General features: G+C 35.6%; 1 protein-coding gene across 7 annotated transcripts in view; it reads right to left on the reverse strand.

Annotated features, from left to right (window-relative positions):
- The window catches only part of LOC133518883 (very low-density lipoprotein receptor), a 256,636-nt gene extending 241,558 nt beyond the window's left edge, over positions 1 to 15,078 (reverse strand). For all 7 annotated transcript variants that reach the window (XR_009799546.1, XM_061852647.1, XM_061852645.1 and 4 more), the window contains exon 1: positions 14,696 to 15,078. Coding sequence is in view for 6 of the 7 variants with exons in the window: in XM_061852647.1 (XP_061708631.1) it covers positions 14,696 to 14,777 (82 nt within the window). In the remaining variant the exon portion in view is untranslated. The remainder of the gene's footprint in view (positions 1 to 14,695) is intronic.
- Between the last annotated feature and the right edge of the window lie 4,096 nt (positions 15,079 to 19,174).

Consider the following 19,174-nt stretch of genomic DNA (forward strand, 5'->3'; position numbering starts at 1 on the left):
TCTAAAAAAAGGGTTACGATTTTTCAAAAACTCTGTTTTTCAAAAATAAAAACCTACGGTACTTTAAGGGAATCTAAAGCTATTTTGTTCGCTGCGCCCTTACAGGCGAGATCCATTTAAGACTCAAATAAGGAAAACGTGTACAAATATATGTACCCAACTCGTTAACTTTTGATGTTTTGTCCACAGTAGGTACCATTTCGTGAAATATGTTTTACCAATTTCCTAATAAGTTTTCAAAACCTACTTTGCCTCAATTTATCCATCACGCTGAAAGATTAAACCAATAGCAAAGTTATACTTGTGTTTTACTTAACAAAAGTTTCCTATTTCGTTTCGGGAACAACTTCATTTGTTAACCAAGAATGTTGGCGTTTGAAATATTTTAATTAAAAAAGTCCGCGAAGTGTGCGGTGTACACAGTGCCGGGACTCAAACCCTAAACTAATATTAAATGACTTCATTTGTTATACTTCTAGTAGAATTTAGGTTGCATGCATACGTAACAGAGGACGGAAGTGAACATTTTTTTTTCGGTCACTTTCATTTACGTACCTACTATTTATATAAATATCATATTATAAATACCAAAGGACATTTTCATTCATTTTTTCAGACTCAAATAGGAAACCCGGGATATCTATGAACCTGACTCGTTAACCTTTATTGTATTGTCCACAGAAGTGACCTTTTTCTAAAATGTGTCTGACCCATGATTCAGTTATTTAAAATATTTAATATTATTTCCTGAACATTGTTCAGTAGATCATAGATTAGATTTTTAAATAAAACTTGATATAACACATGAGTAGATAGGTAGGTACACCAACCGACTAAATTCTAACTGTATTGGTATTCGTATTTGATTCGGCGCTCGAAATGAGTCAATAACCTAAAGCAATAATGATAAAGCAGTACTTACTTCTCAGTAATTACATTTAACTCATCAGCCATATGACAATTTTAACCATGTACCTAATGTAAAACATTTATTGTAGGTACGCAAAACAAAATAAACATACATACGCGACTGTACTTGTTATTGTGAGATTTTTTTGTTATGAGAACTACCCTGCAATCACAAAAAAAAAACAACAGATGATCCATACTAAAGTTCAATTCGCCAATTGTATGGAGATCAGGATTATTTTGTGATTTCAGAGTTACTGCCATAGTAAAAGTTGTTCATAGCAGTACCGTACATTAGTACAATCGCGTACATATATCTTGTATCACCTAACATATTACACCCAGTGTAAGGAAAATGATTATATATTCCTTTCTTATTCAAATATTCCTATGATTACTTGATTATATTTGAAAACCTGTGCATGAGGTACGCGTCTTAATTATTTCCCCACTAGGGACTTAAAATCAAATTATGAGTAAAACTCGAGATATTAAATTACTCGGTAATTAAAGCGGAGTTTTGTGTGTTATGGCGGAACTTGGTAAAGACTATTGAAGTCTGGCAACACAATAAAAGAACGAACAACGGAGGGTTTTGAAGATCCAAGTAATTTTAGGATCATTCCACCCACTGAGTCAAAATTAATTAGTTAGGTAAATTCGGTAATTCTTCATTAACACTGTCAAAATATATATACCTATCCGTATTTGTTTTAATCCATGAACGTAGGCGAGAATGAGAATAGATGCTTGTTGAAATTATTTATAATATGATTCTTACTTAGAAAACCGATAGTCTAAAAATATTTTTATTAGAAAAACATGTTATTATTACCACACAAATTCATACGAAATTAATTCTCCGAGTTTTTAACGGTCACAAAAAAAGAAAATACGCATCACTAAATTTAACCTCGCAAACAATTAGATCAAACGGTTCATCGCGTAAAAATATTTGGAAAAGAAACATAACTTTACGACTCTGCTCTATGATCACGACTCCTGGACACTTTAGTTCCAATTTCAGAATTCCTGGACATCAACCACATCAAATCAAGTGATATTTATTAGAAAAATTGTACAGACTGAGGTTAACACTAACCCAGCGATAAATAACCATCAACACGCCGTTACCGCTACCATTAACTAAAAGGAGAAAAGGATTTAGAAAGTTCATAAGGACCTTTTACCATAAAAACTATTAACATAGGAAATCTAACAAAGAAACCAGTGCAAATGGTTCCAAATGAGTTTGTTTATGGACCGCTTCCCCTCGCCTATTTGTCTCCCGCTCCAAGTCATTCACCTCGAGCACATTTTATAGTCCCCATCTAGCACAACCGCGAATAATAATGAGTAGAAAAATGTTTTTATTACAGACATCAAAAGAAATTATTAACTTGGGGGGAAAACACTTCCAATTTCCCCGCAACAACTCGGAAATACAACGTTTCTTTTATAAATATATCACATAAGCTAAACGATTCTTTTATAAGGTAAACCTTATTAAACCTTCTATTTCTATTCGTTTTATTTTATTATTTACCCGACGAAAAAAATGGAAGAGGTTCTCAAGTCGACGCATATATATATATTTGATTTTTCTATTCAACTTTGGATTAAAACTATACCCTGATTCATAATTAAATTCCATCAAATTTACCACTGTGTTGCCAGTAAAATCAAACGTTCCTTAAATAGTAAATATATTATTGGCGAACGAATGCACGTAAGTAAATAATTTACTACTAATTTGAAATACAATATTTAAATGCTTAGTTTAAATAACCAGACTTATTAAAAAACAGTCCCATTAATTAATATTGAATTAAAACTATTTTCAGGTAGAAATGTTCATTTTGAAATGGTAATACTTCAGGTCTAAACAACATTTGGTATTCCGTTTTAATACAATAACATTATCGTCTTAAGATGTGTGTATTATTTATTAGTATATTACTATACCTTAAAACGTAAACTCGAAAACGACAACTACAGGATAATGTAATACGCACTTATGATTACCAGGATAGATTTATTGCGGCCACTCACTTGTCAAGTCAAGTTGTTACTTCATTCGGCATCAGTACCCCTAGTGTAAATAAATTCGATTTCCAAACGTGACGTACGCGTTTGCGTTTAGTCTCATTTTGTATTGGATTTCGAAAGAGCGCGCCAAGAGGGACGTTTTGGAACCTCAAAATCCTATACAAAATGAGACTTAACGCAAACGCGTTCGTCACGTTATGATGTCGATCAAAGTTACACTAGGGGTACTGACGTCTGTTACTTATAGTATTTTTCAAACAGAAAGGGTAATCGGAAAATAACAGATGTAATCTCAATAAAATTTTGCGAGATTTGGCATTTTAAGATTATAAATTGTATGGAGATGACACCTGTCACCGTACCCAGCATGTTTTAAAATTAAATACTCTAGTCCCATACTAAGCAGGCTTGTACTGTATAAATTATAATTGCTTTAAGACGATACATTTGAATATTACTTTGTACGTATAGTGAATAAATATTTACTTATACACATAACAAACATCTAACAGTCTAATTAGGTATAGGCAACACATTTAACAAAAACCCTTCATTTATGGAGTTGGCAGCGTTTCATTAAAGATATAGTAAATGGAGGTATGACAAGCGACAAAGTGGGACGTTTTGCCGGTTTCGGTCACATATTTTGACGTAATTTCTGTATTCCATACAAAAACAGTTTTATTATGTTCGTCTCCTTCAGTAAGATAATACTATTTTTATTATTCCAAACAGGTTGGTGACATCTAGTCCGTCATACTGACGTTGACAGATGTCATTGTGACAGTGACATTTCTTGGTAGATTTGATGGAATTTAATTATGTATTAGGGTATAATCGCGGCATATGAAATTAAGGACTCAGGTTTAAAGTTTGCATACGTATGTACAGTGAGCTGTGAAATTGCATGAAGAAACTGTAGAAGAATTAATTGATAAAGTCGCCATGCACTTTTACGGCTGATGGTAATATGAACATAAGTAAAACCTTTACTATTACTTACTAGATTTTCTCTTATTATTTTAAAGTCTAAAACACTACCTCATAAACTTTCATCCGCTTGTTAGTAATTATCTATTGCAAAATAAAATGGTGATATTAGTGGAATCAGACACGATATTTACATAATTTTAGTAAAAGATCATTGAAAAAAAATGTCAGAACTGGCAATCAAGTAGGGAGGTTGTAGCCACTGATATCGTGGTTGATTCAAATCCGAAACTGGATAAATGATCTTCAGCCACTGAACTGAGATCCTGCGTTTGAATACAAATGAAGCGTTTATCCCTGAAAGCCAATTTGTATGCAAATTACGGGTTCGTTTAACTATTCTCGTTAGTTGCTCATTTTCAGAACCCCCGGATTATCAGTTCGTTTAATTTGGAATATTTTCAATTTATCGATTTATGCTCATTCGAGCTCTTGATCTCGTTATCGCTTTAGTCTCTGTGACACGTAGTCATATAGATGCAGTATTAACGTAGATATTAGGCGACATCAATGCTTGTTTGCTAAAAGTCACGGATAACAGTGTTCCTCCTTGATATTGTTAGCTTGCGTCAGGTGAGCATTGAAGGCTTGAAGAAATTAGCTTCCTTACTGATACAGACAGATTGCTATAACCTTTAGACTCACGAAAACATGCCTAACTTTCATTTATTTTCAATGGTATGAATCCTGATCCTGCAATTGCAGTATAATTTTAGTATTAAATAGCTAATGATTTTGCTTATTAAATTTTAAACAGAAGTATGTATACTTTCAGAGTTTGAGATAAAACGTTGAAACCTGCGCGATCGCCTAATCTTCCTTTACAAATTTCGAGCGGCGCACCATATCTTTTTTTGTTCCTTTCTTTACTGGATTTACGCACTCCTCATGAGATTCAACCTAATATCTACTCACAAGTCTATCCCCTGACCTGAGACGTTTTGTTTTGGCAGTGGTATTTCACTCAATTGTTCGGCTCATGACTGCTCTGAGCAGTCGTTAAGGCACAGTCTTAATAAGTAATAAGCGAGAAAGAGAACGTATAATGAGGTTCTTACGTTAGAGAGGGACGTGAAGACGTGATTCACTATGAAACATTGGTTCCGTACCTACAATTATCAATTCTGTGGTTTCGGTTCACTACGGTTGGTAAGTATGAACATTATCCGCGTCGTCCAGCTTTATCCAACTCCATACGACGCTACACTGATGCCATCGCATTTTATGAAAATATGACCTTTACACTTTCCCACTTTGTTCTGTTCAAGTTGGTGCAAAGTTAACTTAGACGAACTCTCAAGTTCTAAACTGTTATGCAACAAGTCCCTAGTTATCAGTTTAGTTAGTGCCGCAGATGAAATAATATTCTAATTCTTATTAATGGCCTATTTTAGTCCCTTCACACTCAACTCGAACATTTCATGCAAAAATAACCGTCAATTCAGTAAAATGTTATAAAATAAAATATTCATTAGAGAGCGGCGTATCTACTACGAATAGGTACCGTGTTTAATCCTGATACCTCAAAGCAGGCCTGTGTTAAATCTCACTTAGGTATACAATTAAAATCTTCAATGCTATGTTGTCATCAACTTTTCTCATCTCTGGCTTTTTCCTGAGTTGCTAATGCGCAAACTTCGCGCCAGATTTACAGGCGCGCCACTGCGCGGGGACGTGCTTAAAATTTCATATAAAACACCCTTGCGTACGTCCAAGTCAGATATATGTATACATTTTTCGCCTTATTTCAATGGAATAGGATGCTAAACTGTAAACATATCTTTGAACTGAACTTATTGACAGTGAAAACGGGCGAAAATATATGGTGATATAATAAAATACATGGTAACTATAGGAGATCTTAAGCAGAGTGGCTTTACGCCTGTGACGTGAGAGACATTTAGTTTCGTGTTCCAAAAGTTTATTTGACGACATCCGGACAAATTGTTGTTCTAATTTTTATGAATTAACAGTGACGTTCAAATAAATTTATTTATTTACAATTCGATTAAAACAAAAGGAAGATCGGTGTGAAAACAAAGAGCTAAGAGAAATCAAAATATTTTTTGATATTTTTGGGCGAATATTATTTAAATAAGTTAAATAAATAACAATAAATATTTGGGGACAATATTACACAGATTGACCTATCCCTAAACGAAGTAAGCAAAGCTTATACGAAAATATATAACGAATCAAGACGAATAGTGTAGTGCGGACGCTAGTTTAGCGATTTGTAGCTAACGCGGCGCTCTTCAGCAAGTTTACCTGAAATATTTGAATAGATAAGTGCATATTGAAGTGTAAAAGCGATTCAATTTGCATGTAACTTTGTAGAAATAGTTCGGGACTTTTAAATTCCGAGACAGTGGAAGAGTAGCTCGCGGGTTAGTGAAAACACCGTCGTTTATGCTAGTAACTTGTTCCTCACCATAGTATCCATAAGCGTTTTTTTATTATTAAGTACCACTTGTTTGAATTGGTTCAATTTGTCTTCTTACACAAATACATATTCCTATAAATAGTAGTTTTAAAGTTTAGTTTTAGAGGATCAATGTCAATATTTCGCCCTCATCTCATATTTTTTGTTAGAAACTGGCCAAGATCCTATATTAATATATGTCATATAATATATGTCCACGAATGTATAAGTATAGCTGACAATCTGAATATAACCATACAAAACAATTCCAATATCAGCGCCAACAATTAATATAGGATCGAAACCAATCACCCGTTATCGCTGCACATGTCCGACAGTCACATGCAAAAAGCTAACTTAACATGCTATCAAAAGCTTCAAAGTCAAATAACAGATGGCTATATTTCGTTCAATGTTCCCTATCCAACCCTCGTTGATCGGACCACTGTCTATCTATATCATCAGTAGGGCAGTGACAGTCGGGCTTAATGACAACGGTCCAATACAGCGTTTGTTATTTAGAGAACCTGGATAGTGCAACGCTTAACAAACCAGTATATGAATGATCTCTGATTAGGCATAGTTGTTACAGATTGCAGCCTCTAGTGATACTAGATTTGGTTCAGCAATTGAGACAAAATGGTTAGTGAATTAGAGCAGGATCGAGGTCAGCGCTAAGTGTCGCATTGGACTTGGCAGCGGACCTCAATTGAGCGGTTATCATACTATACGATTTGGTACGTACAATAATCTCTGTGTATTGAAGCAATTCAATTGAACAGTTATCATGCTATCATCCTATAATATAATCGGACGGTACATTTACAACCTTCAGTGTTACCATCAGATTAGCATGTTTTTTTTTTCGGAAAGTTTTAAATTAGCCTGTTTGATAAAAATGAACTTTAAGTAGTGAGCAAAACAGCAACTATAATAGTACGAGTAGCTTTGATTTATTGTAGTTTCGTAGAAAGTGAGTTTTTTTCTGATAACTCTGTCTTACAGCAGTTAGTGATCAGCAGTCTCCTTCGGCGGCTTCGGCGGTCTAACCCGATAGAGTATCAGCGAAACTGCTAAAATTGAGACATCGCCATCGTTGACAAGACTGGAAACTTTTCTTGTCTTGCGTAATATTTCAACGTCAGCCGTACTTATAAACAAGTTTTAAATAAACGCGGAAAAATGTAGTCAGCTGAAAAAAAAATGTGCGATGAATTCTATAGTAATACCGTTAGAAAACATTAGACTGGCTGAGAGAGAGCAGAGTTTGCACTTTATTTTGATACTCTAGCAACTGAAATAAACACAATCGTCAGTATCTCTTATGACGTTTCTGTTGTATTTTTATAATCAAGCGTAACGAGACGAGTCCCAATATACTCAATGTAAACCAAATATGCTTGAAACATCCAGAGAATACAAGGGTATCATGATAAATTAAGTTCCACTTCACTTAATAGAACACCGAGTAAGTTTGCAAGTAAATTGGATCCTCTACGCAGTCGAACTACCGAACCAACCCGGGTGCAATTAATTAAGGACTTGAAACGCAACTGTACTACATTCTCACAATTGGTTTCAAGTTCCATGGATACTCAAATTAACGAATAGCTTTTGTGCTAAATATATACTTACAAAGAAAGATTTATAAAAAAGTTACATAAGATTTCCCGAATTTTATTGTTAGTGCATGAGAAAGGACACCTAGGCTCCCCGAAGCATGTCGCGCGAGTCACTAAAAACACATAAGTGTAAACCTTAAAATTAGTTTAAAGCTGGATTTCGTAAAAAATTAACTTATGTTGTGTTGATACATGTACTTGTTATTGTACAACCAGCGACGCATGACACGTGTTTGTTTCGTATTTAATTTCTTCGGCCACCTTTATTGTGGATCCAGAAATAAGCAATTTTGGAACCCTCATCCGTGCGTCACCGAAGTAATGGATGGCGGTGGGCTGACTGCTGCGATGATATTGGATAACGGCGAGAAAAGGAAAATATTCGACAAAACGTGCATCTAGACTTATTCAATAAGCGTTTCTACGGGAGAGCAAATGAACATTGTTTTCGGCGTATTTGTGTATGTGAACAACAACAAAGTTACTTTCTATGAATCATACTCTTCTTCTTCTTTTAAAATATGGCTTCCATCAAATCTATGATGATTTTGCCAATGTCAAGTTTCGTTGTAAGTTTTAAGTGTGCTCGTAGAGCATGACGTTGTTCGGTAGTTGCTTTTAGTAAAGATATAGCTGGACTTTACTAAAAGCCACGATGGATTGCCGGATGTTGATTAAAACATGGTTAAACGCGTTTCAAGATTAGTTTTTCATTATCTGCACACTTCCACGATAGTTCACTGCATAATAAGCTATCAATACTACACTTTGAACAACATAAATGAGCAAAACACAAAAAAATATTCTCGAGACGTCTTCGCCATCTTGAATCTCAACGACAACCCCATGAATCATACTCGCATAGTATGAAACATAGTGTAGATGTCAGTGTGACACTGCTAAGGCAGTCGTTGTAGGCTACCTGTCGAAATTAAACAATGAGTAGAGTTGTCATACGTCCCGTAAGTATCGCGTCCCGTATTTTTTCCAGTCCCGTTTTTGTGCCGCATATCAATACCGCTGCAGAATAGCTATTTATAGCAACCCTAAATCGTTTCGTAGACTACGAGTAGGTTTCTCGGTGACTCATTGTCACATTGTCAAGTATTCTTTTCTAATAATAATAAAAGTATTATAATAGTTATAACAACGGATAATAAGATAAACAAATTAAAATAAATTGTAACAGTAGGCAGCGTGATTACAAAAAAGATGAAACTTTTTTGTTTATACAGGCTTTGTTATTCTGATTCGTGTCCTTTATTACAATTGGGGACAAAAAGTCAGACGCCCTTATCTAATCTACAGAGTTGACCCTCCGGCCAGGACTACGCAGCTGGTGCCTCCAAAAACGACGTCATTTTTCATGTCAGATATTTTGAAAAAACTTTCCATCTCACGCCGACTTAACACAATTAGGTAGTCTGATAAATACGTAAAAATTACTTAAATATAACATAATTATTAACAATGTTAAAAGTGAAAAATATATCGCCGCTAGGTTTGATTCCACTTTCGAGTTGTCTATCGTCAAAAAGAACAAATCCCAACGTGGAAATACAAGACAGTTCCACAGCGGTCGTCAAAGAGACGTGCAACGTCAGCACTAATATAACGCAATCAATCAACAGTCAAACTCCCAAAATCACCTTCAACATTGGCAGTGCCTGCGAAATAAAATTTGGTAAATATGACAAGTGCGATTCGTTTTTCATTTTTCACAAAATGACGCCTCCTTCGGACATAAAGCCCGTTTTATTGGGATCACAATGGGATTGTGCTCTTTCATCAGCGGTACTTTTATGGTCGCCGCGTCAGCTGTGAGCCGCCATAATTGAGACAGTTAAAACTACGAGTGGATTATTCGGTAAGGGCACGACCACCCAAAGCCGCTGCATTACTTTTCTCTCTTTGTTTATTTCACCGAATGGCGCGATGTTCGATTAGATTAGATGCAGCAAAAATAAACAAACGCGCGTCATGAAGATAAAAAATACAAAGTGGATTTTATCTTTTACATGTTTCTTGATACAGTGTTGTTTGTAGGTATTCTCAGTTTCATCTGCGACTTTCTTATAAATGTTAGGTTTTTTGCATTCTTTTCATGTTGTAAATGTGATATTCATTTACGTTAGGATAGATAGCTATTGTAAAGGTAGACAAGATTCTATTTGGACCTGATATAGTGTCGCTACAATCTGCTTACCTACATATGGCAATGATGTGCGTTCGTAAGGTGTAGTCAACTAACTAAAATGTCAGTAGGTTCTCGGTCACGTCAAAACATTGTTTATTGGAATGCTACGTCTTCGTCCTTTTGTCTATTGGTGTAAATGTTTTATTGTATTCAAAATATTTTTTGTTGCATTTTTGATAGTCTTTTTTGTCATTTTTGTGGTAAAATCATTTATACTTGCGAAATTGTTTCCATCGGTGACATTCGATGACTTTCAACAAAGAGTTTTCGTTGTCAAAGTCCAAAAATCCGCAACATGTATAGTTATATCTATTTTAACGATTATAAACACGAGCAAAAATATTTCGTGCTAACGATATCACAACCCTACCATCTCATTATTTAATAATAATATTGAATGTATTCTCGCTTGATTATCTTCCTGCTTTTCTGATTAAGGAGGGATGTCAACCTCGGTACTCATTCAATAGATTGTAAAATAAAATTGCCTGAGGCAAAAGTAAACAAAGTTACCAGAATAGCCCCGTCTCAAAAATTGGCTTTCCGCCACAACTGTTGAACTTTGTACTGATTCAGGAAAATATCATGCCATTCAGTTCCTTTCAGTTGTTGCTATTTTAGAAACTTGGCACGGCAGAACAGCGCCTGCACCATGAATACATTGCAATAAAACATGGAATTGTCTAGAATTCATAGATATTCATTATCAAAAGCTGTATGTATTACTAATAGACATCCACATTTGAAAAAGCTATGTAATTTTTCTATTTCTTACATCCTTTGTAGTAAAAAGGGGTTTACCGAAAAAAAAAACACTAAACTTCAAATGAAAAAACCTAATGCGATTAAATAAAATGCGACTTTTAATTTAGACAGTTGATAGTTTTTTTTTTATATATATTTTTTTTTTCTGTAGGAATAATAAGCAGCTTTTCCTAGCACAATCAGTGGCAGCTTTTTACGGTCCTATTTTTCATGTTTGCCTGCACCAGGCCATCCTTGCTGGAATTGTTTGTTTTTTAGCTGTTTCATACTTCTCTTTTAATACACTTTTGATTTGACCCCAATAATAGTTGAAAGAACGGCACTGCAGGATGTTTGGTGCTCTAACTCAATTACCTGCTCTTCGTCAATTACCAAATGCAATTTTTGTTCGAAGGAAATTGTATGAATTTTAACTTGGCCTAGAATTAAGTAACGCAAATTTTAGGTTACTTTAGCTATCCTAACCTTCGTAAGAACTGAACTGACTTTCGTCGTAGTTCCTTCCACTTTAGCCGCATATGTACCCCAGTTTTTAAGATAAATATGACAGGCATGCTGCGTTTTAGCAAATTTTATTTGCAAACTTTCTGACGGGCACCGGTTTCTAGAGGCCGCTTTGAGGCCACTGTTCAAGAGACAAAATATTAATTTGTAATATAGGATGTTACAAATTTACTTGCTATTTGTAAAATACCAATTTTCAGTGATCTCTTCTATTTACCGGTGTAACGTCACACAGCGTAAAACCAGAGTTATTTATATTGGAATCTATAATATAATAATAAGAAAGTCGTATTGCTTGCTTGGAAACAAAATTACAGCAGTTTGAAATTTACAGTTTTTTTCGGTACCTACAGGCCTCAGGCAGGTATAGACTATACCGTATAGTCGGCGCAACGTATTAAGAACCACTATTCGACAGGTTTGAATCGACTCTTAAGTCTTAAGTATCATATAAACTAACGGCCCGAATCGAAGAATGATTAAGACACGTTTAAGATCTTGGAAAGATCGGTAACTAAACGATATGTCAAAATTGACGCTTATTTCGATTCTGCTGTGGTCCCAATAAGCTGCTTCCGTCAATTATACGACATACAAACGATATCTAAATGAAAACTTATCTAAACCAGAACTTATCGTTATCGTATCTCATTCTTCGAATCGGGCCGTATGGCTAACAGTTAAACCGTAGGTCTTTAGCTTCATATACAAGCCTTCTTAAGCTTGCCCACGTGGGACTTAGACAATCTGTGTAAGAATGTCCTATAATTTTTATTTATATATAGGTTTATATCGGTCAATTCATAACTGACAAGTGGGTATTGGATCATACCATACATCGCGCCGACTACAGGTTGGCCCAAAAACGGAGTTAAATTATTAAAGTTACTAATGACATTTTGTATAAGATGTGGAAAAATATTCCTAAATATTCTTTGTCATCGTATTTTTGGGTCATCGCGTAGTTGCACATATGTATCAAGTATGTATCAAATGATATTATATATCAATTGATAAGTACATAGTCTAAAAAAATAGTTAGGTGATCCTTCTTCATACCTACCTAACAATCTTTGGCCTTGGCCAACAGTGTGAGTAGGTAATTCGCAAAATTAACCACGCATTAAAAATATTATTCTGCTCTACTTGTTTAGTAAACAACATTTGCGTCTAAGAATCGTAGGAATGCCAGTGCAAATTCATCTTAATATAGATAACTAGGTACCTACCTACTATACGACACCAGTAGCGTTACGTCATATATGATGCAAAATGTGCATACACCTATTTAATATATAGTATACGTATACCTATAGGTATCATGAAGGTGATCCGTTGTTGTTTTGTCTGATGTTTTCTAAAAAAAACCTCCCATTGGACAACATGTGAACATTTGGACACATACACAATATTATATGTATTATAATATAGATAGCCATGTAAGTTAGAGCGATTTGAAACATTTAAACTAGTAGCCCTGTGAGACTAGTAGACCTCGCGTTAAGCTTAAAAAATGTAAAAGGGAAAAATACTTAGTTCGTTGAGTAGTCATCACAGTAACTCACAGTGGTCTTAAGCGCCATAGAGGCTATTGGCGCTTAAGTTCTTTATGCCAACTTCTGCATTTTGAAAAAAATCCAAAAATTGGATTGAAAAAAAAAAACTATTTAACCAACGTTTCTAGTCACAAAATTTAACGAGTCTGTTAAGAATTGCGATCTGTAGAGGAGAACATCCGGACATAGGTAAGAAAGCAAATTGCCAGAGTCAGAACAGAGACCTTCGCTAACGCTGTGGTCAAAAATAGGTACCTAATTAAGGAGTAACGAAGTTAAATATACGAGAAAGCGACTGAGATAATATACCAGATGATGGCGGTGATGCAACTAAGCTAACTATAATACCTAATAACGCCAGTAGTAGGACTATTAAAATGACGTAATCCAAACAGAATAATACCGACAACACTGCTGTCGTTGTCACAACTGTCTTCATAATAACTCTTAAGGTAGATTTAGTGTAACGCCTTGTATAGATACTTCCTTTTTCAGTTCAGTGCAAAGTGATACCACGTCTTCTTGTTGACTCAAACCACATGAGGCCTTGAATAGGAACATCGCACGCTTTTGCTTTATTTGACACCTTCACCTTATGTGGCTGGTGTTTTGCAAATTATATAGGTACTTACCTTTATGCTGCCTTTATGTGACAGTTGCCATCAAAGGCCTGTTATGAACCTTATTTCATTGTTATAAGGCAACTAAAATTTATATATCTTACTCGCCAATTACCTCAGGTACTATACAATGCCTTATCTGTTAGCAATGCCTTACCTATCTAGCAAACAAATTACAATGTTCTACATAGTATTATGAACATGACACCGTACCTAATGTACCTAGCTTCATTTTATTTCATTTATAAACGGCGGGCGTCTCGCAACCTGTGTGGTAATTACCTTCGAAAACTTGAACTTTTAATTAATTTATTCGTTTATTGCGGTTTATTTCAAATTAATCCTCGAGACATATAATACCTTAGTTTTAATAAAATTAAAGCAGATCGGTTTGGTAAAAAGTTGGAAGTTTCTGTTATTAATTAATAAACTTAATTAGGTTCCATAGGAATGCTTAAACCCAAAGATGCAATTCTGCAACTTTATTAAGTCCAGATCAATTAAAAGATATCCTATTATATTCGTTACTAAAAATATTTCAACGGTTTTATTACGTATAAATTGTCTCGAAACTACCTATATATCCAATCTAACAAGACGAAATGTTTTTATGAAGATCTCACGCTCTCACGCGTATCTTTTTATCAGATTCCAAGGGACTAGTTTATCAATGTCGAATTACGCAGAGTGAACGCTCCGTCTCCGCCAAGGCGATAAACTAACAAGTGAGAATGCAATGTTACACTAATGACGATAATTACAATACTAGTGTAAATAAAAACTATGGCAATAAATCCGTCGTTAAAAGATGTAGACTCTACGTAACATCTACCTGGTTGCACAGTCGTTATTAAGTACACAAGATGCTCATTAATATCTGAATGATATCATTATCAAGGCGTTTAAGTGCATGTTCAGATATTTTTGAAGACGTTGTTTGGTACAGAGTACAGACAGGTGTAACCAACACGCTGGACTAATTTGCGTACGATCAGGTGATGTTTTTAATCAGAATTATTGTACCTATGTAATTATTAATTAAATAAACAAACAATACTTACTATTTGATGAAATCAATCCAATATCGGCCTTAACTCCAAAAGTCTGTACATTTATAACACAAAATAAAATTAACCACCACATATTGGCACAATATTTTGGGGGGGCTGTCAATGACAGCCCACCGATATGAGTAACGTCCTCTGAGGAAACTTTCGATTGGCCAAAAATCACTAAAACGTACACTTTTAAATCATTCACAGCAGCTGGTCTATAGTATATCACTGGTATAACACTGTTATTCGCCTATATTGTTGTTGTCACTGTTAGTCGTGTGTGAAAGAACAATATTTTGGTGAGTGATTAGGTTTTTGAGGTTATTTTTACGTGCCCCTGGTGCAAGCGCGACAGAGAATGTCGGCTGGCGGGCAGCAGGCAGGTGCGAGCAGGGCGCGCGGTGCGCCGCTAGATGGCGTCGGGATCGGGCACGCTCGCGTGACGTTCGGTTAGTTTCGGCGACCGAACCGTGGCGCGGCGCTGCTGATTCTAGCTAGAGATTTTTTCAACGCATCCTACGTACGACACAGCATAAGGGAGCGTTTACATGTGTACAGTACTGTTAATGAGGATAACGCGCAAATGGTTCTCGAATCGTTTATGTCTAAACTGAAGCTGATTGGATGTTAAGGATCTACGGTTCCGTTAAAAGTTTAAAATTCCCTTGAGTTCAAATTGCATATGTCCGATTTCAAAAAAAGGGCCGTTTTTTGTTGTGCGGCATTCCTCAGGAAATTAGAAATAGATTTTATTAAATCCTCGTCTATGAACATACTAGTATTAAAGATACCTACAAAGGTTCGTATTATATTAAAAGTTATACGTTCGCCAAAGTGGTTTAAGAAAATACTTAGTAGGTATCTACAAAGTAGAAAAGCCATAAGTGACTAATAACAATAAGGTGTTACCTATTTAAGTCTTTTCTACCGTGATAATGACAGATACGTTGTAATCCAAGTACCTATATGAACGTAATCCAAGTTGAAAGGAGGAAGTGGTCACTTGCGATTTTTTATTATATTCTGTTTTAGCTTAAAGTATACATATATTACGTACATGCGCAATTACATCTTCTCACAATCGAGTTAGATAAATACATCTTTTAAACTAAATTATTTTAAGGAATTTGTTTACATTCCTTTTTCCTTATGGTAACTTGTTTTATATATGACATAAAATAAATTAAAAAATACTAATAGATGCGCTTTTTTGGTGATCGCGGCAATATAAATAAATCAATTCTGCAACATTTGTTAGTAAACGCCCCTCTTCCTATTGAAAACAGAACATTTAATATTTGCTTATCAACTTATTTCACAGAAATTGTCACGTTTGCTTTCCTCACCCGGGTTGGGGAAAATCCTCGAGTAAAACCGCGGACAATAATTTTACTAAATTCAACTAGAATTACTTTGAAAAATGTAACTCTGACAAAGGCTCAAAAAACGTTTCACTGCCATAAGCAGATGCTAACACTTATTTCCATACTACTAAAGGACATTAAATAAAATGTTACTTTTTGTGACACACAGTTTATTTCTATCTTCTTACAAGGAAAGCTCACTGCAGTTAAATCAGTACTCTAGCATTTAGCACCTTAAATTAACTATTTCAGTTGATAGAGCAGTGTCGTACTAAAAGGTTACTAATCATTTACAAACAGTCCCATCTATGATTGTTAGTCCCTAAAATATCAATTGGGAATTGATTATCACATATGATTTTTATGAAATTTACTATGTACTTTAAATTTAAAATTATGCCTCTAGGATGGAAGGAATTCGTTCACCAACCTCCACAAATGTGTTACCGCCAGTTCAAGCCCGTTGTGCCAGAAGCAATTACAGCGGCAAGCGACTGACCCAACACCACGGTGCAACGCAGACAGACGGTCTAAGGCCTTAGCTCGTTGGGCGACTTCTCCAGCCAGTAGAAGATCAAATAAATTAAATTTACAGGAATCGTCCATAATCTAAACTGCAAACAAGAGTAGCAACTACTGCAGCAGTAACTGTAGCTCACGCTGAATTGAACTGAACTTAACTAGCTTTGAAGTCTTAGAAACTCTGTAACTGAAACTAAAACGAACTTAACTCGCAGTCAGCTGATAGAAAAATATATATTTCATTAGTTACCAGAAACATGTGGCATCTTAACCTTCCAGACACATCATTATATATTTGATGAAGAGTGGATTTGTCTCACAGCTGTGCCTATCCCTCCACACCACATTGTTTCAGCAGCAGACTGGAAACAATCACATGGTCAGATTTCACAGACAAAGGAGCCAACAAAGCAAATTTGAAGACACTATATTCTCTACTTACAGTTGCTGTTAAAAATAATTGTTGCTTGAGCTCTTAACTCAAGAAAGCAGCTGCTCCTGCATATCATCTCATTAAATTAGCACCACAATTACATGATGGAACATGCTAAATTTTCAGAGCCTTGGAATGCCCATCCAGGGCAATAAACACTCAGAAAATGACTTCAAACTAAGCTGCCCTGGGGATGACAACTATCAAATACAGCAATTACTAAAGTTCATGTAATAATTCTTTTTGTATGTTAAACTCAAAGAAATAAATCATAACTATTTTCCTAAACATATTTTAACCATTTTTTAATTCATTAAATTAAGTTTTTAATTTAAATTTTAAATAATTATCATTCCATGTAGTTTAATTTAATTTGCAATAGCAATGCCATCAGCTGCCATTAGTTCCTTATTGGCTGTTCATAGGCGGTCAATCGCGATATTCGCGATGCACAATGGACATGATGTGCATGTCTTTACGTTAAATACGTGACGATAATCGTATTTAATATTTACCTATCAACTAGGTTTGCACTTTACGGTGCCTACTATGTTAAGGGCCTAACTTGGCATTTAATTGTCTCAATAAGCATTTTATTTTTTGCTGAACATCGATTTAGAAGTACTTAACTTGATTTCATTCCAGGTTTGGGTAGGTTAGTATTTATGTAAAATAACAATATGCGTAGGTTCTTACGTATGTAATTGGACAAAGAAGCTGGCAGTTTGATAGCTCAGACTGTGCAAGAGTTACCTATATGAAATAATGACGTTTTAATAACACTAGCATAGTCTGAGCTATTGATATCGCTGTCAACTTAGCTTGGTCTAACTCTAATGTTCAACGCCCCTGCCTTCGCCTGCGAAGGCGCAAGCCACTTATTTCATTATGTATTATGCATTGTATCTTCTTCTTCCTCGCATTGTCCCGGCATTTTTACCACGGCTTATGGGAGCCTGGGGTCAGCTTGATAACTAATCCCCAGAATAGGCGTAGACACTAGCTTTTTTACGAAAGCGACTGCCATCTGACTATCCAACCCAGAGGGTAAACTAGGCCTTATTGGGATTAGTCCGGTTTCCTCACGATATTTTCCTTCACCAAAAAGCGACTGGTAAATATCAATGATGTATTATGCATTGTATGCAAGTGGTTATTTAAATATTTGTCAAGCGGTATCAGTTTTATTTATTGTGGTTTGTTAAAAACATAGTGATGCCCATCTGTCTACTGTGTAGCACAAACAAAAGCGAATCTAAGGTCTGTGAGGACTGTGGTAGTTTTATTCTGCATATTCTGCATTTCGTACCTCGTACCGCACGCACTTCTGGGGTATAATGAGATAATTTATATTTGAATGCATCTGTAAATGCCCCATCTCAAATCCAACTCCTCACTTCATCATATGCAAATATTTATAAAACACTCATCATCTTAGCTCCATGTATCCTCGCCCTAACTCGGCGGCGATTGCGCGCGCATCTTTCAGTTGCGTTCACAGAAAGACGCTGAGGGGGCGTGGCTCATCGTTACGCACGTCCTCTGCCACGCAAAGGCCGAGATAACCCTATAATAAAAAGAGACGTAATTGTCTATGCAAGTATAAGTGTGATACGTCTTTGTATAACTAGGATGATGAAGCGAGAACGCCGATATTCGACAATGATTCAGCGTCTTTCAGACACTATGTGATGTGAGCGACCAGACGTCTGAGACGAGCTTATAGATTGGCTATCGCGAAATTAATGCTGATAGCTTTCTGATAAGTATCTTGTGCAGTTAATCACATTTCTATAGCCTGACTGAAACGTACCTATTATTTTTTATATAAGTATTATTTGCTCGTTGGTCGTATTATGTATTCTGTAATTGTATAAGCATTTATCTAAATACTTATACAATAAACCTCGCCGTTAATATCCATAAACCGTGTTTTAACCGAGGCATTAAATAGGTGCATATCCATAGTTGTTAAAAAAACTGGTCAAGTCCGACTCGCCCATCGAGGGTTCCGTACTTTTAAGTATTGTTGTTATTGCGGCAACAGAAATATATCATCTGTGAAAATTTCAACTGTCTAACTATGACGGTTCATGATATACAGCCTGGTGACAGACGGACAGACGAAGGGACAGGCGGACAGCAGAGTCTTAGTAATAGGGTCCC

This window comes from Cydia pomonella, chromosome 6 (genome assembly GCF_033807575.1).
Source record: "Cydia pomonella isolate Wapato2018A chromosome 6, ilCydPomo1, whole genome shotgun sequence".
NCBI lineage: Eukaryota > Metazoa > Arthropoda > Insecta > Lepidoptera > Tortricidae > Cydia > Cydia pomonella.